Source organism: Euphorbia lathyris, chromosome 10 (genome assembly GCF_963576675.1).
Source record: "Euphorbia lathyris chromosome 10, ddEupLath1.1, whole genome shotgun sequence".
NCBI classification, from domain to species: domain Eukaryota; kingdom Viridiplantae; phylum Streptophyta; class Magnoliopsida; order Malpighiales; family Euphorbiaceae; genus Euphorbia; species Euphorbia lathyris.
This window is the reverse complement of record NC_088919.1, coordinates 62,066,603-62,086,913: the sequence shown is the minus strand read 5'-3', so window position 1 is coordinate 62,086,913 and position 20,311 is coordinate 62,066,603. Positions and strand designations below refer to the sequence as shown.

The 20,311-nt window shown below is 34.6% G+C and overlaps 3 protein-coding genes across 3 annotated transcripts; 1 reads left to right on the top strand and 2 right to left on the bottom strand.

Annotated features, from left to right (window-relative positions):
• The first annotated feature begins 3,629 nt into the window (after positions 1-3,629).
• Positions 3,630-6,944, top strand: LOC136209917 (putative pentatricopeptide repeat-containing protein At3g11460, mitochondrial). Its single transcript, XM_066001550.1, has one exon. The coding sequence runs from the start codon at positions 3,679-3,681 to the stop codon at positions 5,575-5,577; it is 1,899 nt and encodes a 632-aa protein (XP_065857622.1). The 5' UTR covers positions 3,630-3,678; the 3' UTR covers positions 5,578-6,944.
• Positions 6,945-7,362: 418 nt separating this feature from the next.
• Positions 7,363-10,789, bottom strand: LOC136208353 (uncharacterized). Its single transcript, XM_065999193.1, has 8 exons — positions 10,548-10,789; positions 9,869-9,986; positions 9,516-9,691; positions 8,878-8,945; positions 8,652-8,753; positions 8,411-8,566; positions 7,950-8,069; positions 7,363-7,730 (listed from the first exon to the last, which is right to left on the bottom strand). The coding sequence occupies exons 2-8, from the start codon at positions 9,946-9,948 to the stop codon at positions 7,485-7,487; spliced, it is 948 nt and encodes a 315-aa protein (XP_065855265.1). The 5' UTR covers positions 9,949-9,986; positions 10,548-10,789; the 3' UTR covers positions 7,363-7,484.
• A 3,315-nt stretch (positions 10,790-14,104) lies between these two features.
• On the bottom strand, positions 14,105-17,756 carry LOC136209211 (rho GTPase-activating protein 4-like). Its single transcript, XM_066000620.1, has 5 exons — positions 16,936-17,756; positions 15,782-15,902; positions 15,505-15,624; positions 15,182-15,412; positions 14,105-14,848 (listed from the first exon to the last, which is right to left on the bottom strand). Exons 1-5 carry the CDS (start codon positions 17,325-17,327, stop codon positions 14,306-14,308), a joined length of 1,407 nt encoding a protein of 468 aa, XP_065856692.1. The 5' UTR covers positions 17,328-17,756; the 3' UTR covers positions 14,105-14,305.
• Positions 17,757-20,311: the final 2,555 nt, after the last annotated feature.

Below are 20,311 nucleotides of genomic sequence, written 5' to 3'. Positions count from 1 at the left end.
AAATTTTGGAATTCAAATTTCAGAAATTATGGAATTTTGAACATTCTGGAATTCTAAAAATTTCTAGAATTCCAGATTTCTAAAAAGAATATAGAATTCAAAATTTTTAGAATTCCAGAAATTCTGGAAATTCGTAAATTTTAAAATTTCAAAAATTTTAGAAATTCTGAAATTTCAAAAAAATTAAATTTTAAATTTTTTTCAGGAATCTGAAATTTCAGAAAATTCTAGTTCTAGAAATCTGGAAGTCCAGAGAAAAAGAAGCGGGTCAAAAATTCACTGAAAAGGTAAAAAAAGTGACTTAAAAATTCTCTAAAATACTGCTCTATTTTAAAGGTGTCAATTCATTTGTTTTGGAGTAAAAAAACTCACATGTATCGATATACGAAAACGTGAAAGCACATGAGTTTTTTTTTTTAAAAAATTAACTCAAAAATTAATATCATTTAGGTTCTATTTGGTACAAATATTTGTAGATTCATTAATTTAGTCTAATGTTTAGTAGCTATAAATTTATATTTGAAGTTAATTAAGGGATAAAGTGCAAAAATACCCCTAACATTTACAGCTAATAGCAATTTTACCCCTAACATCTAAAATAATGTAATTTTACCCATAAAGTTGACAGGCAAGAGCAATTTTATCTCTAACATTATCAAATGGGGCCAATTTGAGAAATAATTCATCAAACTGTCTTCTCGGTCATGAATGTTGTCATCTACACTTCACATGTGAGTCATTTTATCACTCATTAGTAACATATCATAAACATATAATTAGACGTGAATTTTTTCTTTTTAAAAAAAACTTAAAAATATACTGTCTATTGTACGAGTTGGATAAAAAAAAATGCAAAATATTACCGAATTTATAAATATTAATCTCCAATTCTATTATTAAATCACAGAAAATATGAAATCTTTTTTTTAAAACAAACTGATATGCAATTGGTGCAGAATAAGGAACAAAATATTTGTGTTTTATAATAATGTCTAAAATTGATCCAACTTGACAATGTTGGGGTAAAATTGCTCTTGACTGCCAACGTTAGAAGTAAAATTGTACCATTTTAAACATTAGGTGTATTTTTTGCACCTTATCCCTTGAATTAATAACCAATCCAACTCAACACAACCCAACTTATTCAAATTCAATATTTAATGGACCGGATTGGTTTTAACAACCAAGCCATGAATTATTTCTTTTAATAGACTGGGTTAGATTGTAAGCCATGTCCCCTAGGCTTTGTTGTTTCTAGTTTTGATTCTGATCATCAAATACAAGAAATTAATTCATTGTACATCCACACATATTATAAGAGGTCTTACTATTTTATTTATTATGTAGAGATGATAATATACATGTCCAAATATGAATTGGAGATCCTAAGTGATAGAATATCACATGCTTAATATAAAAACTCTCAACTATGAGTAATGCTAGATTCATGTAACAAAATTTATAAAAGGGTAAAGTTAAAAAGAAAACTCTTATGCTTTCTCTTTTCGTTACATCCTGTTTAGGGTGAGACTACTGTCACGTCCGTGTCTAAGATTCTAGAATTTATATTTTGATATTAATATATCTTATAATTATTGGGTGTGTGATTTTTATTTAGAGCTATGGGAGAAGTTTGGAGTTAATTTGATGGTTTTAGGTGTCAGTTAAAAGTTTAAGGTAATTTTTAAAAGATTATAGAAAGATGGAGGATCAAACCTGATATTTTTCATATTTGAGATATATATCTCAAATGGTTAGACGGTGATCACATCCTTTTCTTTTTATTTTTCGTTTCTTTTCTTTTTCAATTCATTTCAAATTCATCAGTTTTCTCTTAACCATTTCTCCACCGTTTCTTTGATTTACGAAGATTCGATCGTCCGAATCACTCGAAATTAAAACCATAGCATCCTTATGTATAGATCTAAGTCCTAACTGAAAAGTTTTTGAGTTTCGACAATGTTTGGAGCGAAACGTCTAAGATAGGATTTAGAAGAGAATTGAACGGGTGTATTTTAGCCAAAGTAAGTAACTATCAACTATATTTTGAGTTTTATGTATATAGATATATATATATAATCAAAGAATTTTCAGAAATTGATATTTTAGGGTTATGCAGGAATTTTGTAAAATTGGGGTTTTTTATGATTTTGCTTTTCATTGTAAAATTACGGTTCAAATGAAGCTATTGATTATGCTTATATGTGAATTTCAGATTTTACTTGATTATGTTGATTTTAAGGCTTAATTTGGTTGATTCAAAATGAATTTGATGATTTCTTACGAATTGTTTTTTGATTGAGAAATCTGTTGCGGTTATTGTTGTTATTATTTTGGGTTGAAGTCCAAATATGATTTTTATGATACAAGAGGGCTAATTGAAACCAAATAATTTTTGGTTATGAAATAGTTTGGAATTTGATTGTGAAAGTATATTTGAGCACGTTATGATTTTATATTCATCGAGAGTTATCCGGATCGGTGGTTTTATATTTGAAGACCATGTTCAGTGAGGGACATGACCTGTGTACACAGTCTGAAGACCTATTGGGTATGGCAAAGAAGTGTCGGGTAAGACCATATGGGATAGGCAATGTTAAGAGACGTCTCGACTATATATGTGGTTATGGATTGATACTTAAGGGGAGAAACTCGAGGATGGATACAATGTTTTAAGTTCATTTGGATTATGTTTTCGGTTATGATTGATTTTGATATAAGGTTTTACGTTTGATTGATTACGAGTTGGTTTGATAAAACATTTATTTGATTACAACTGGGTTTGATAAAACATTTATTTGTTTTGATAAAATGCATTATAAATATAAAGTTATATGAACTTAAGTTTTGAGTATAAGGTTTTGATTAAATCCTTTATAAATGTATATATACAGCTATGTTAAGTAAAGTTGGTTTTTATAGCTGATAGTTTCTTACTGAGATTTTTGTCTCACGTTTTTAAATGTTTTAATGTTTTTAGGTGAGAAAGTACAGGATATAGAGAAGGTTACCGACTGATTAGACGATGTTTGGAAGTTGGCTGCTTATTGTTAGAATTATGGTTCTTTGGTATTTCAGGTGTAATATCATGGAGTTGGTAAATATATATTGAGGTCCTCGAATGACTAATGTAGTTGGTATGGATTATGATCTTTCTATTTCACGCTCGATGTCGATTGAGGTTGTCTAAGATCGGGTGTGACAACTACTCTTCCCGAAGATCTATGAATTAGTCCATACTTTTGTCAAACTGATATCTAATTTTTTTTTTCCAAACGAGGATTTTCGTTTTGCTAAAAACAATGATCATTTAATTTGACATTATAAAAATGACCATTAAAGACTTCAAAATGAAAAATTTTAAGAGTTAAAATTGTTTAGTACCATATTTAACATGGAACCAATTTTTTTATTTTTCAAAATCATCATTTTCGGAGCTTTCTCTCTATAGACATTCACCTTCCCTCTCCTCATTAAATGGACTCACAGTTAAAAAGTTGAAGAATTAAATTTTTTTATAATATCATCAAATTTTTTAATTTTGCTGCCAACGCTCAAAATAGGTATGAGGTGTATTTGTATTTTAAAAATGTTGGGGCAAATTTGTACATTACCTCAACGAAACCCAATCAATAAAACGCGAAGCTTCATGTCGTTTTCTCCCAACCTCTCCATCACATGGCCGTTAAGGCTAAACTATATCACCAACTCCAGTCAACCACAGCCGGAATCTCCATTGCCGTCAATTCATCGCAGTGGAATACTCGATTAAGAGAATTAGCAATTAAATCTCTCTTCAACGATGCGCTTTTTGTCTACCTCCAAATGCTCCGTTCTGGCTCTTCCCCTAATGCCTTCACATTCCCATTTGCCCTCAAATCCTGCGCCGCCCTCTCTCTTCCGATTACCGGAAAACAACTCCATTGTCATGTCATCAGGACCGGGTGTTTACTGGAACCCTTTGTTCAGACCTCCATGATTTCAATGTACAGTAAATGTTCTTTTATTGATGATGCACGCCAAGTGTTTGATGAAAATCCTCAATCAAATAAGCTTACAGTTTGTTACAATGCGTTGATAGCTGCGTATGCTTTGCACAATAGAGTAAGAGATGCAGTGTTTTTGTTTAGGGAGATGAGAGAATTGGGTTTGGAGATTAATGGTGTTACTATGTTAGGGTTAGTTCCTGTATGTGGGATTCCGGGGAATTTGGAATTGGGAACTTCAATTCATTGTTTCTCTGTGAAATCTGGATTGAATTTAGATTTATCTGTTGGAAATTGTTTGATTACAATGTATGCGAAATTTGGGGAAATTGAAATTGCTAGGAAGTTGTTCACTCAGATGCCACAAAAAAAGTTAATTACTTGGAATGCTATGATAAATGGGTACTCCCAAAATGGCTTAGCTACTGAAGTTCTGGAGCTTTATAAGGAGATGAAATCAAGAGGGGTTTACCCTGATCCGGTAACTTTTTCTGGGGTTCTTTCGTCGTGTGCTCATCTCGGTGCACATGATGTCGGTAAGGAGATAGAAGAGCAGATGAAAGTTTCTGGCTTAACATCAAACCCTTTCCTGAACAATGCTCTGATCAATATGTATGCTAGGTGTGGTAATTTGGTAAGTGCTAGGGATATTTTTGATGGTATGCCAGTGAAAAGTGTGGTCTCGTGGACTGCAATGGTAGGCGGATACGGAATGCACGGAGAAGGAGAGGTTGCGGTCAACCTCTTTGATGACATGATCAGGGCAGGAATTCGGCCTGATGGAACAGCATTTGTGAGTGTTTTATATGCCTGTAGTCATGCCGGATTGACTGATAAAGGGTTGGAGTATTTCGGCGTAATGCAGAGTAAGTACATGTTGCAACCTGGTCCGGAGCATTACTCTTGTGTGGTGGATCTTTTAGGCAGGGCCGGTCGGTTGAATGAGGCTCGAGAGCTGATTCAGTCTATGAAAGTAAAACCTGATGGTGCAGTTTGGGGAGCACTTTTAGGTGCTTGCAGGATCCATAAAAATGTAGAGTTAGCAGAGTTGGCTTTTGAGAAGGTTGTTGAGCTTGAACCTACGAACATCGGTTACTACGTATTGTTGTCTAATATATACACTGAGGCAAGGAATTTGGATGGGTTGTTAAGAGTTAGAGTGATGATGAGGGAGAGGAAGCTCAAAAAGGACCCGGGTTGTAGCTACGTTGAATTTAATGGGAGTGTTAACCTCTTCTTTGCTGGAGATAGAAATCATCCTCGACACGAGGAAATATACCGGAAGTTGGATGAGTTAGAAAAGCTGGTAAAGGAAGTTGATGAGTACGGCAAGGATTTTGAAGGAAGAAGAGACGAAGAACTTCGAAATACTACGAGTGTGCACAGTGAAAAATTGGCAATTACATTTGGGATTCTGAACACCATGGAAGGATCAGAGATTGTTGTGATAAAGAATCTTAGAATATGTGGAGATTGTCACTTGTTTATAAAGTTAGTTAGCAAAGTTGTGAATCATAAATTTGTAGTTAGAGATGCAACTCGATTCCATCATTTCTGGAATGGAATGTGTTCTTGCAAAGGTTACTGGTGAAACTCGAGCGAAGTCATTTCTCGCAGCTTACATTAACGGGAAAGCCGTACACATTTGTGGCATATGGAGTGATTTGGAGCTCATTCTGCTTAAGTAAGGTCCTAAGTTCGGGTATTGTGTAGGACGAAAAACGTTGTTAAAAGAGTTTTTTCGAATCCGGTAAACATGAAAACGAGCAGAATGCTGAGGTTAGGACATCGTTGCCTTTCTTTTGGTGCCTCTGTGAACACATAATATATTGCAATCGTTTTCAACAGGTTTGTTCGAATTAACTGCGTAAAGACGTATTTGAAATATTTTGTGCAATGAAATTTGATTGCACATGTAGTCCTTCCTTGCTATGTCACAAATTGAGTATGAAATCAAAGTTAGATTCCGATGTAGTCATAAACTTACTGTTGATTCATTTATTGAATATAGTCAATCCTGGCTATTGTCAAAGCATTGTGAATCTCTCCGTCCAAGCTTGATGTCACGGCCCGCCTAAATTCGTCTAAGAGAAGGCCCAAGTCATACGCCCATTGGGTTAAGAGAAACGTTTCAGGGGCAATTTCGTTATTATATTGTTTATCGAGACGTTGCAGGACAAGCTGATGGACATTGGGCTAAGTTTGTGTGCAATGATGCACAGTGCAGCCGGGCAATGGGCCCGTGCCTGCAATTCCTGTTGGGGCCAGATGAGCAAAGAGAGTGCTCTCCCAATAGTGTTTTATACCAACCTGAAACCTAGGGGAAAAGACATTGCTGTGTTCCATTGAACGCTCGCCTTCGACAATGATACTTGGAGGATTCTAAATGCGTTCATATTTGATATGTGGATCCTTGGGGTCATATTGAACCTATGATGTTTGGGAAGTGCGGAAAAATATTAAAAGTAGGAAGAATTGGCGTGGGAAAAGTCCACAGGCCCATATGAGTCTGCCAATGGGCCCGCATGCAAGCCAGACTGGACAGCAGGCCCAACGAGCCTCAGATTAAGCGAGAGGTAACCCCGGGATGGTGGAGCGCACAAGCAGTGCACCCAGAAGCTGCCAGAACCTACGGGAGACTCCTGGAAGCTTCACCTATGGAACCTTTGTTCAGTGAGCCACAGACCCAGAGTCTGCTACAACGCCCCAGAACTGCCTACAACCTTCGAGGGGAGCGCCCATAACCGCCCCTACACTTTGCCAAATGAGTCTAGAGATATTTTTAGGGTTTTTATGTGAACCATTAAATCAAAATGATCCTGGTTGTATGCCTATAAATTGAGCATCAGGGCTCATTTGTAAGCGTGCCACTTGCATGAGAGAAAATAGTTGGCAAGTTGAGTGCCTTGGAGTGTATAATTGTATTCCTAACCTTTGTAAGCATTCTTTATTCTCAATAAAAAAAAAAAAAGCATTCCTCACTTTACTTTTGCAAGATCCTGTTTTTCCTCTCCGTTGCATTACTTTGCACTAGCAAGATTGGAGTAAGGCTGACTAGCAATTGGGACAGGATTACTAGTGTCACACGGTCGACAGATAGTGAAAAGCCGCGCGTGACAATCAGCATAGGATAAAAGAGATAGCAATAATGCCGGAAGCATAAGTGATCTTAATAGCTTAAAATGGATTAATGTAAATTAAATTCAGTATTTTTTGAAAGACAAAGAAGAGTCAAGTAAAAGAGTCAAGTAAAGCTTAGGCAAAAAAAAAAATCAGAATTCAACACTGTTGAGAGTATGATGTAGTTACTTTCATACAGTTTCACATAGTTTCAGATAGGAGAAGAATAGTGTATAGCTCGTGTGCTGATGTGGCATTTGATATAACGAACGGTATAAATAGGCTTGTAATTCATTTTTCAGATAATAAGATTGAATAATTTTTATCTAGTTTTTCACCTTCTACAAGAAACAGTAATGAAAATTTTGCATCATATAATTAGAATTGTCTGAGTAGGCCTATGGGTAGTACCGTGTCAGTTCCAGAAACACACTCATCTTCAGCGAAAGGAATGGTTTTCCAAGCAGTTAGTTTTATTGGAGCTTCCATCCCAGCTTCGCTGGTTTTATCCTTCTCCATGCAAATAGCAGCATAATGTGAACCCGCTAATTCCACGAGAGCGAACTGCCAAATGTCTGAGAGGTTGAGGGGATCATCACTTGATTCAACAGTTATCTCAGATGCCTGATTGCACATTTAAGAATGAAAAAGGAAAGGTCAATGAAACTTGAAGATCAGACTGAAGCATCTGATGTTCAGAATGCAGACTCTATTTTACTTAAGGCGGATTAAGGTGGAATACGCATGTACACTCATTATCCAAAAGCACGAGAAATATACTTAAGAATCTAGCAGTACTTTCTTAGCTTGCACTCAGATCTTGCTTGGAGTTTAATAGCATACCTCATTATCCAAAGACTGAGGAAGAACAATGCCTCTCTTAGTGGCCGCCTTTACACGAATGCTAAAAGTCTTGAAAGGTGCGGCAGAGAAGCCTTTTCCCAAAGCTTTCACATATGCCTCCTACAAAAGCTTACATCAATCAGAGACATGACAGAAAACACCTTGGAAGCTAGATGAAGTCATGAATTTTGAAAATTACAATGGAAAATTAATCGCCTTTAACAGATGAGATCAATCAGAAAGGAAATAAAACAAGTGAAAAGACAACCGTTTACTCAAAAGAATTAAGAAAATATTAGATGTAGACTGCATATTCCTATCCTAATGAGCACGCTCTAACAATGTTATAGAGAACTGTAACTAAATGTAAAGTGGTAATCCATATAGCTGAACCACCTAGTTCGAATTAACCATTAGTTGCTGTTTTTAGGTACGGTTTAAACACCATGCAGCATGCTAACCTTGAGTGTCCATAATTTAATGAACTCCTGACGCTGCACTTCAGAATCAGAAATAGAGCTTAAAAATTTCACTTCGTGGCATGAGAAATAACGTCGTGCAAAAGCTAATATGTTATTTTTGATCTTCCGTTGCTTCTCTTCCACATCAATACCAATCTACCATCACAAATTAAATAAGTTCCAATTCAATATCTTTTCAAGAACAATTTAAGCAACATAAAGATAGAAAAAGTGCACATACTTGTGAACCAGTAGTTACTCCGCAAGCTATCAAAGACGAAGTGTGTGAGATATTGAAATGTAATGGTGGTGGGCTGCAACCATGATCAGTTTGCCACTCCACCTATTCTATGGAAAAATCAAGTTGGCCAAGAAACAAAGATGAGCTTCAAGCAGATGGATGGAAAGTAGATAAGTCTAGAAAGTAATTATTTACTACTAGTCAATCAAAGAGATAATACACTAACCTCAGGCTTCCCATGGATGTTCCTCCGGAATTTAATAGATCTTGGATCAACATGGTCACGTATCTGATCTAATGATAAAAAGATATAGTTCAAAGACCTATATAAGCAGTGTATCGCATATCAAAAAATAACAAACAAGTTAAATTGATCTGGAGAGCTCTACAGTCTAAGCACAAATAAAAGTTCTAAGTACCTGATAATATGATATCTAAATTAAAACCCATATCCCAAACTTTATTTTCAACCACCATATTTGTTAAAAAATGGGCTTGAGCTGTATAAGCCTACACTATTACATATGCAAGAGTCAAAGAATTTACTTTGTCTACTCTTATCAAAGTATTGCTTTCAAAGAAGATGAAGTTCCATAAGCAACATTGCACATTTTATGATAGCATGCTTGCTGGTTACAAATGATTAACCATTAAATACCAAACTTTGCACTTCAAAAAGACTATAGATGAGTAAAAAATGACAATTGGTAATCTGTAAATTATTAAATTGATTAGATCTTTGAACTATATGCAAAAACAGCAAAAAGACTAGCATACAAAAGTGATTAAGAAAGAAAGGATTAACCAGACCAGACCAGACAGCAGAATGCGAAAGAAAGGGAAAAATTAATAACAAGGACCTACATCTGGCGATTGTAGTGCGAACCAAGGTACGAGCTAAGAGTGCTCTTTTCTGAAGCTGGTCTCCAGGCATGCATAAAACATTTTCCTTCTCAATTGGAGACAGAATTTCCATGTATCGACTCAGAATTGACCCACTATTGACTTCATCAGGCACAACATACCACAAATGAGTTTCCCTACCAAAAAAGAAAATCAATAAAAAAAGCTACCAGATTCCAATTAAGCACTAGCAATTTAAGTCTTGAAAAACCGTATTTGGACATCAAAATAGAGCTCTAGTGAAACTAACTAAATCGTTTCTTAAGCTACATAATGATAGATACTAGAACAACAGCAGAAGACATGTCACGTACATTGGAGATGGAAGCTGCACGGGACCCAAAGGGGGCGAAGAAGCACAGAAATTCCTTGGGAAACAGCAGCGCATTTTCATCAGGTAATCTTCTCTAACCAAAATTAAGAACTTGTAACCTGATGAAATAGTTATTCATATATGAATATGATCATTTGCTCTAAAGTATCACAATTAATAAAAGTTCCTATCTGATATTCAATTTCAAAAAGTACCAAAAAATATGCAACCAAATACAGAATTCTTTTACACATTGAGAAATTAAAATCAGATTAGATGATTAAAGAAGAAAAATCAAAACCCCAAATATAGGAGACGATAGATTCCATTGATGGAACTGAAGAAAGAAGAGTAGTAGTTCCCTTTTGACGGTGAAAACAATAACAGAACCAAAAATTCTAACACTGAACCTTGTATTTTTATTCTGCATCAACATTCAACACCAATTTGTATCACTAGACCCATTTGTTCTAAACATACCGAAAACAAAATTAATTCATCAAATGCAAGCCATAAATCACAAGTAACAGATGCCCAATTTCAAAACCCCCAAATTATTGTCTGAATACAATAATTCAAGTTGATTAACCTAGCTCAAATTGGAATTAAAAGAACCATATATGTGAAAAAATAGGACTAAGATGTTGATTATTAAAAGAAATCGAGAGAGGGGAGAGTACTTTAACTCAAGCTGTCAAGCATACTAATAGCAGTGTCGGAGCTGGACTGCTGCGGGAAGGAGGAGGTGAGGATAGCCGAGTCATTGACAACGGAGGAAGTGAAGAGAGGCGAGACGCCAAGAGCAGGCAGCAGGGAGAGATGAGAAGAGACGATACGAATATTTGAATACGCAAAACGCAGAGTTTGGCTTGCTCGGTTTTTCGTCGCTTTTGCCTACAAAACATTTAGACCTGTCCACGGCTATCCGCCTCGCCGGTCTAAGTTTGCACAATCAAAATTGATTATAAGTTCAGTCCGGTTTAGGTCTGTAAAAACCCATCTATTTTTTTTTTTAACGGTTTCAGATTGATAAAAATAGTTTGCCCCGTCTATTAATATTAATTATTAATTTATATATATATATATATTTAATTTTAAGTATAAATTTATTTTTATAATTAAAAATTATGTATATATTTTTAAGTGAGTTATATAGATTGAGCTTGGGATTTGATTTTTAAACCCGAGTCCAGCCCGATATGAGTCCGTTTAAATTAATAGTGGGTTGAGTTGGGCTTGGATTGAGCATTTTTACATGAAAGCTCGGTAGGTCCGGCCCAACTGACCTATGGACAGGTCTATACAAAACTTAATTACTGAACTAATAATGAAAGTTCGGATACTCGTCTAGTCCATTTAGACTCGTATCCAATAAGTTAGATTTGGATAGAAAAATTATGATTGTCCGGTTTAAATCCGTTAAACCCCTCTATTTAGAGATTTATAAAAATAAAATGATTTGATCAAGTCTGCTCCATTTTATTAATATTAATTATTATTTTTAAAGAAATTTTAATTTTTATTATTAAAAAAATATTTTTTTTATCATAGGTGGACTTTTTTTTACCAATACGTAGATAAAAAATGGAGGTGAACATTCCCACACTCCACGAACAGACACAGAAACTACCGCATTAGCTAAGCAATGGGCTGCATAATTTGCTGAACGTTTGGTATAAGAGATTGATATGTTATCTAACTCTTTAACAAAATTGACACATTTCTAAATCACATCAGCTAAATATGATAAATAATGAGCTGATTTATTAATGGTTTGAACAAAGCAATCTGATTCACATTACTTGTACCTGATAATTTAATCCACGATAGTACTTTCTGAATTACTATTATCTCTACCATAATTGGCTAAAATAAAAGAATGATGAGCATATAACCATTGTCCATTCAAATCTCGAAGGAGAAAGTCAATCGAACTATAAACGGACTTATTTATGTTCGATTTGAAATTTAATTTTTAATCATGAATCCACTTAAATAATAACAAGTTAGACTAGACTTGAATTGATTTTTTTTAGATAAAGCCCATGGGCTCTAGCCTAGCCCGATCCATAAATATATCTAATTCAATGTGATATTGTCTTAATTTAGTCTATTAATTTAGGAAGTGTTTATTATTAAAATTTTATAATAAATTAATTGATTAAGTGTTTCCATTTTTTTAATTTGTTTGATAATGTTAGTTTTTTTGAAAGAGAAAATATCATTAATCAAGAGGAAAGTAATACATCAGACAGGATTAAGTTCCGACAGAATATCGGAGCCTCATCCTAAGTAGCAAGACTAGCGTTTAAACGAGCAGTCCGTGCTAGGCTATGAGCGACTCGATTAGCTTGTTTAGAAATAAAATTGAGCTCGACACCTCCAATTTGGGCCGATAGATATTTACAATCAACAATATCCCCTCCCAGATCGCTCAAATCGTCCCTGGAGGAGTTGAAGAACAGAGCGACAACTTCACCATCGGTTTCACAGCAGCAATAATGTTAGTTAAAATTTTAAATTCAACAATATCAATTATAATTATCTAGCTTTCTACATAAACACTATTTATAAATTCTTCAAATATATTATCTCACACTTTTTGTGTTTTAAAAATATTTATATCCTTAGATTGAGTAATTTATTTCTGGGTGAAATACACGAATATCATAATTAAGTACAAAATTATAATTAAGTCATATCACCAAACTTAATTTTTAATATGTCATTATTTTCCTGTATATTATGATTTTACATCATAATTTAAAAACTCTAGACTCCAATTCATAAACCATAAACCCTAAAAATTATATTCTAGACTTCTAATTTATAAATTCCAATCCTTAAAATATATTAAAATTGCTGATTTTACTAGTTTGATATAATCCAAAATTATGACTTAACATAGTTGTAAATAGTTTTTGAAACATGAATTTCTGTGTAATTTTCCCTTTATTTTTGTTATGTAATTTTAACATTTATAATATTTAACACTTAAAATTTTTCTTATCACTTTATTTTAAATTTATCAAATAATCACTTATTATTTGTAATAATCAATCTAAAAATAAGACGTATCAACATTTGAAATGTATAAAAAGATTTCAGTTGATCAGACACGGAAACAATTTATTTATCACATAAAAAACCTATGAAGACAATTTTTGTATTTTTAGCCTTAGTTAAATATTATTTAAAATATTAAGCGTTGGTTAGTTAGTTATGTTTTACAATTGACAATTGGACAAGTTTAAGAGGTAAGTTGTTACAATTGAAAATTGGAGAAGACAGTTGCAACATTTGAACAAATTCAGAAGTTATTTGTGTATTAGGCTTTTTAAGACTATTTAGAAAAATGTTGATAAGCCGCTCTCCTTTTTCCCACTAAGAAAAACTCTAGCCGCTCTTGGTTTGACTCCTCCTATCTATTTGTCACCCCACAATTCTAGTATCTTTTTCTTTGTACTGATTTTATTTTGGTTGGAAATTCATATATCTCATCGGATTCTTTTTCGTTTGATTTGTATATCTTTTATGGGTTTAGCACAAGCGGAAACATTTTATCTTATATCTAGATCACTAAATCTACGTGGTTGTGGTAGGAAGAACTCATATCTAAAAGGACTTAAATAATGAAGATTGAATTGTATTTTTTTTTTTTTTTTTGCGGATTTAGATTTATGAGAAGTGTGTAAGTAATAGTGTTTTTTTCCCAAGTGTTCCATTTATGGTTTTTATTGACCTTTATGGTCTTTCTTTCCCTCCGTGAATCTTCAGTGACCGATCTAGAATTCACTATTAGAGGATGCTTGTGGTGGTATCTCGTGATTTTTTGATGCTAAATTGATATTTTTTTGTGTTTTTATCTAAAAAAAAATCTCATACACAGTTATATAGAATTTTCAATATTTTTCGGCGATCAAACACCCCTATAGATTCATCCCTATGAATCTTGTACTAACCCTAATCTAGATTCGTATGAGATTTTATTTCTCTATGTTTTCTTTGATTTTAAATGTTAGTTTTTTTTTTTTCTATCAAAAGAAAAATATTAAACGTTAGTTTTTTTTTTTGTTTTTAACTCCAAACTAGTTAGTATTGAAAATCAATTTTAACATCTACCAACTACTAGTAACACGTTATTTCCATTCAACATAATAGAATTTGAACAACAACATTTAAACCAAACACGCCAGAATATCATATTATATGTTAAAGAATATCAAACAAACAAATATCAACTGATTAGAAGTTTTACTATGAAGATAAATTTGTTAGCAACTGTTGAAAAGATTAAACATAAAACATCAAAATATGTTAATCAACCACCACAAAAAAAAAAAAAAAAAAACCACACCCAAAACCATACACAATATTTCCAAACAAAAACACACACAATGTCCCAATCTATTGGCAAATCCTCACACCGTGCCTTCCTTCACCGCCACGCCTCCGATAGCTCCGTCCGAGAATTTATACACCCAACTATGTTACTTCCCTTGTTCTTATCTACACCCCCCGCACCTCGAACCATTGCCTGTTCCGTCGCCTTTTTCGATCCACTTCTAAAATTCGAATCACTTCTTGTTTGGATCCCTCCAATCTTGCTTGTGAAGCCTCCCTCGAGGTTTTCGGTGCTTACTTGTGATACAACTTCACAAGGGCAGTTATTGACCGGTGACCAATTTCCTCCGGGAATGTTCTCAATAGAAGCTAGGAATGTTGAGTCATCGTCGGTAGAAGGTTCTTCGGTGACAAACACTTTCTGCTCTTGATTCAGCTCGTTTGTGTCCTCGTTATCTTCTGTGAGAGATGGCTCCCAAGAGCTTTGGTTCCCGTTCTCATCGGAAGGCTCGAGGTGAGAAATGGGAGCGGGTTCTATCACGGATTCTTCTCTCTCCCGAAGTGTTCGGACAATAAGAGTCTTCAGAAAGTTCATCACTTGAACAGCATACATTAATGCAGTTAAGGGATCCGACATCTGTAAACAAAAACAGAAACGATAACACTCCGACAAATAGTTCTAATTATCCGTAATGAGATTAATCCAAAACCAATAAAGGGCGGCCCGGTCCACTACGCGTCCCCGCTTAAGCGAGGGTCCGGGGAGGGGTCCCACCACAAGGGTGTACTGGGGCAAGCCTTCCCCTGCCAATTTTTTGGCAAGAGGCCGCTCCTAAGACTCGAACCCGTGACCTCTCAGTCACACGACAACAACGTTTACCGTTGCGCCAAGGCTCACGCTCATTAATCCAAAACCAATATTGCACGAAAAACGGCCAATGTACATGTTATGTGTGAAATGTTTACTCACTTGAGTCATGTTCGGGGCAAAAACAACCGCAACATTACGAGCATTCATCTTGTTTAGATTCTCCAATTGTGCAACATCAGCCATTAGATTTACTGCCCAGTCGAGCAGAGCAGCTTCTGTTGGGGGAAGGAGCCTTGCGAGCTGAACGCATTCGTCCTCCGACTGAGCTTCCATTACCTGCTCTTGCGATAGAGAGTCCAACACGCCGGTTGGGAGTTCTCTAAACCAAGCCTAGAAAAAAAAATAAGGAGCACGAATAATCAGTACTCAACGAGGCGGACTTTAAAGCCGAAAACCATTATCTTCAGTCACTCGAGCCATACCTTTATAAGACCTGCCAAACAGTGCACATCGATGTCGTCCGGGATAAGTCCTCTATTTAATTGATCTCTAACATACTCCTCCTGGCTGTTTTCTGCATTGATTCTGAAAACTCCTTCTGCCTGCACAAATTAAATCCGAAACTTCAGTTTCTGTTCGTTCCAAGATCTGAGATAATTGAATCTCTCATCATCCAAAACAAAGCGACTACTTAATTATTATCAAACTACGTTATTCGATTCAGCTGAGATGCGAGACACAAAGAAAAGGCGAATATACCTGCAAACCTCCTCGAGCATAGAGTTGTCTTTGCATCATCAAGAGTATCACAGGCACGCTATTACCTCTCGAATCATACGAGAGCTGCATCGACTCGGTTGATACACCGAAAACAGTAGCACTGCAAATGGAGCACAATTTGTCAATACAATTCACAACATTAGATGATGCAATGCAAGTATTTTGAATTACAATTGTAAACGGATTTTGAAATATAAGAACCGCTCGGAATATTCATGCTCCATATGTAACAGTAACTCCGTAACGACCCGTTGCTGAAAGAGAATGACACCGGACAAGTCTCAGCAAGGAATAGACTAAAGGATGGCAATAGAGGTGAACTGAATCCCTTATCGGAAACGAAGTTACTGTTATACTAGTAACTTGCATTTCCAATACATAGTAGTTCCGTTTTATATGAATGAGACTTAGACCAAAACGAACAATAACAGTAACTCTGTAACGACCCCGGTACTGAGAGGGTGGCGCCAGTAGAAGCTCTAAGCAAGGAACGACCTAAATGATGGCTATAGAGGCGAACTGAATCCCACATCGAATGACTATAGAGGCGAACTGAATCCCACATCGAAAATCAAGTTACTATTATACTAGTAACTTGTGTTCCCAATACATAGTAGATACATTTTGTAGCTGTTGTGACTCGAGCAACGAGACTTAGACCAAAACGGACAATATGTTATTAAACTAAACTTGGCAGAGCTCAGAATCATGATTCATATGAACAAAAGAGAAAAAACATTAACAAAAGCAATCTACTTTGCACAGAAACTCTTCTGTTTCGTGTCCGTTTCCATACAACATAGAAAGCAAGTAAGATTCCACCCAAATGGATGATTCATGCTGGAAAACAAGCAGAATTCTGAAGTAAAACACAAAGTTGGGGAAATACCCAATTCAATAAATTAGGTAAAATAGGCAAAAACAGAAGTGAATTTGAGAATTCAATACTCAAAAGGAAGAAGAACCCTAACTGACCTAGAAACCTAAACCCCCAAAATTGACACCAAAATCCACAAATTGACACAAAAGGAAGAACCCTAACTGACCTACAAACCTAAAACCACAAAATTGACACCAAAATCCACAAATTAACACAAAAGGGAAAACAAAAGTGAGATTCTTTTGAAACAAACCTGGCACTAGGAGCTCTTCTAGGAACCTCAGGTTCAAACTCAACAGGCAAGCCAAGAAACCCATTAAACCTATCAAAAGTAACATGAGCAACATGTCTAACATTAGTAGGAACCCCAATCTCCATATTACAAAACTCCTGAGTCCCAAAATCAGTAATGCTACACCCAATCATAGACCTCCTAAACACATCAACCAAAATTTCAACAATTGAAACTTGATCCCCTTCCCTCTCCTTCTCTTTCCTCTCAACACATATATCCTCTTCTTGGGGGCCTATTTCATGGTGTGAAATGTCATTATTGGTGGCACATGGTGTTGCAGAAGAAGAAGAAGAGGGGCTTGAAGGACAAGGGAAGTGAGAAGAAGGGGAAGATTGAAGTACTTCAGTCATTGAAATGGTCCTTTTTTTTTCAATTGGGGATTTTTTTTATATTTTATTTGGTGTTTTGTTTCTGAAAGAAAGGTCAAGAATTTCTATGTGGGCATGTAGAGTTGGATTGAAGGAAGGATTTTGTATGGTAAGACGTGACTATCATCACTCTTTTCCCCCAATTTATCTGTCTTTGCTGGCTTTATTTAGATTAGATTGATTTTGAGGGTTCAAGAAGCAAACAAGAAAGATGTTTAGAGAGAGAAAGTGGAAGAACAGGTAGAGAGAGAGAAATTACCCAATTCTTTAATCCCTAATTCTTCCTCGTCTTATAAGCAAGCTGAGAAATAAAAAAGCTTTCTTTTTGCTCTGAAATTGACACATCAGCTTAAACATTGGCAGCCATGGCTGCAGGAAATGGAGATAAAATACTTTTAAGTATAAATATATTTATATAGATATGATTGTTCAGGTAATCTGCAACAGAACTTGGGTGTGTTTGGTTGTCGAACTTTATTATCTGCTTTGATTATGAAACTAACAATGATTGTATTTTGTGAATTAAAATTAGATTCATTTAGGGTTTTTTTTATTTGATTCTTTGAAGGATTGGTAACCGTTAGCACTAGCAAACTTTTGAATTCTTTATCCTCAAAAAAGTTATTATTTATAAAATTAGAAAATTTCTTTTCCTTAAAGAAAGTTGCAAGTTTGCAATGTATATTTTTTGGAGGATAAGATAGCAAAATAGACGGTAGTATCAATTTAGACTTCACGTACAAAATAGTATCAATATGAGTTTAACGTTTAAAAAGTGTATCAAATTAGGTTTTGATAACGGAACATGACACGTCATTCATATTACCCCGTTCATATGAATGACGTGTCACGTTTCGTTATTAAGATCTAAATTGGTACCTTTTTTTTTAACGTTATGTCCATATTAGTATTATTTTTAGGGGAGTAGGAGAATGGTGTACAAGTAGCTCTCCCGCACAGGACCCCAAATTTAAGAGGGTCTAAATTTTTTTATTATACAAATCTAAATAAATTACTGTTATTAATTATTATGTGAAAAAATAAGTGAATGTTAACTTATTTAGAAAATTAACGCTCTAAAAGTCTTATGGGGCCCGATTTTTTTTATTATTATACAATATTTAATTTAATTATTTTTATCATATTTATTATGTTAAAAATCAAGTTAAAAGTATTTTCGTGTTTTATTTTGTAGAAACATTATATGAAAGAATTAATTTTTTTAATGAATAGGGTCAAAATTTTCATTTAGAACAGGGCCTCAAAAATGTTTAAGATGACCCTAGTTATTTTATACGTGAAACCTAAATTGATACTTTCTTAAATATCATGTGGTTGTTTTGGTTTATTTTGTTTGAAAAGAAGTTTGCAATGTAGATATTATTATCATATCAATTGAATTGAATAGAATAATAATAATAATAATAATAATAAAAGATATATGCTTATTAAATGGAAGTGATAAAATATAAATTTAGTGTTATTGAGGGAGATACAAAATAATATAATTTTAAGTTAAATGTTTATAAAACATGCAATTTCAAGTTAGATTAACGAAAAATAAGTTTTCTTCAATACATAATTTTATATTATGGTCACCTCTAACGTCATGGTTACTCAATAAAGTTTAAAATTGCATATTTTCTATTAATAACAAATAAAAAAACTCATCTTTCATTAGTAATGCTTCAAATTGCATCGTTTCTTAAACGTTAAACTTAAAATTGCATTGTTTTGAATAATGAGAATAAATCCGCATTTCCCAATAACCAAATAAATATGAATGGATAAATTTGGAAAACTCAATTTTTCTTATTGAATTCAAAGCTCGGATGAAAGCTACATATTTACATAAGACTAATGTATGAAAGTTAAGAAAGAGAAAATAATCAAAACTGTAAATGCTTTTAGCTCCTAAAAAAAAGAGAAAAGAATCTAATTGATTATGTGACTCTAGTAATTAACTTGGATGGTATGATGATTATTTTGACATTGGATGATGTGTCTTTGGAATGGATTGATGACGTGGTGAGAGATCTTCTAGAAGGATAACCGCCTGATTTAAAGGTGCAAGTCGTTAAAGACAACTACTTGCTTTCAGCTCGTTTCAATTGGTTTCACGTGCTGCCTTCTTTTACTTTTAGCTCATTTCAACTGATTTCACCTACACAGTTGTGTCAATAATCTTATTACCCTCCCTCTCCTTCAAACTTGGCTAGGTATGGATTAAACACGTAAAGTTTAGAAAGAAGAAACTTCAACTCTAAATAATGTTGTGCCTTTGTGAAGAGATCAGCTAGTTTGTAAGGAAAAGGGGATTGACATCATGCGAATTAAACTAGATTGAACTTGTTCTCTAATTACATGACAATCGATGTCAATGTGTTTAGTTCTCTCATGAAATATATGGTTCTAAGCAATATGGAGAGCTGAAATATTATCACACAAAAAAAAAAACAAAGCTGGAATATGTTAATGTAAGCTTAGATGCCTTAAAAGTTTTAGGATCCAATAAAGCTCGCATGAAGTGGATGTCTCATTGTCTGCTCTGTCTGTCTCGTATTCGATTGCCTCTCTCTCTTTGTTAGGATTGAAAATTCTATTGTACAGTTTGGGAAGAGGTTTTGATTGATCAAAAAGAAGAATCTACCCCGTAGGCTGAGGAGTAAAAGGAGGAATCCTCCCGAGGAGGGGCTCGCGTCCTTTCTAGGAAAAAGGCGGAGCGAGATCCGCTTTTCCACTCACTAATTATAGCATTAGATGCAGTCGACTCCTTATTACTCTTTTCGTTCACTTTTTCTAACATTTCTAGTACCAACTAATTCATTCGGGCGAGACATCGTAAGATGTCATGATGAGCCCATTCCTATGGCCATTCCTTTAATACTTCTGGCTCTCGAGAGTCTCTTTGTAGGATACTTGGCCAAAGTGTGACCCGTTAGCCTATAAGTAAGTACTATGACGAA

Bases quoted from the DNA above. Each gene is read 5' to 3' on its own strand.
- LOC136208353 (XM_065999193.1), bottom strand. From the start codon at position 9,948: ATGAAAATGCGCTGCTGTTTCCCAAGGAATTTCTGTGCTTCTTCGCCC. The intron at 8,070-8,410 runs GTTAGCATGCTG...AAGCTTTTGTAG, and splicing joins TTAAATTATGGACACTCAAG to GAGGCATATGTGAAAGCTTT. The intron at 7,731-7,949 runs GTATGCTATTAA...ATGTGCAATCAG, and splicing joins CTCAGTCTTTGGATAATGAG to GCATCTGAGATAACTGTTGA.
- LOC136209917 (XM_066001550.1), top strand. From the start codon at position 3,679: ATGGCCGTTAAGGCTAAACTATATCACCAACTCCAGTCAACCACAGCC.
- LOC136209211 (XM_066000620.1), bottom strand. From the start codon at position 17,327: ATGACTGAAGTACTTCAATCTTCCCCTTCTTCTCACTTCCCTTGTCCT. The intron at 15,903-16,935 runs GTTTGTTTCAAA...CTCCATTTGCAG, and splicing joins AGAAGAGCTCCTAGTGCCAG to TGCTACTGTTTTCGGTGTAT. The intron at 15,413-15,504 runs GTATGGCTCGAG...TTTTTTTTCTAG, and splicing joins GTTTGGCAGGTCTTATAAAG to GCTTGGTTTAGAGAACTCCC.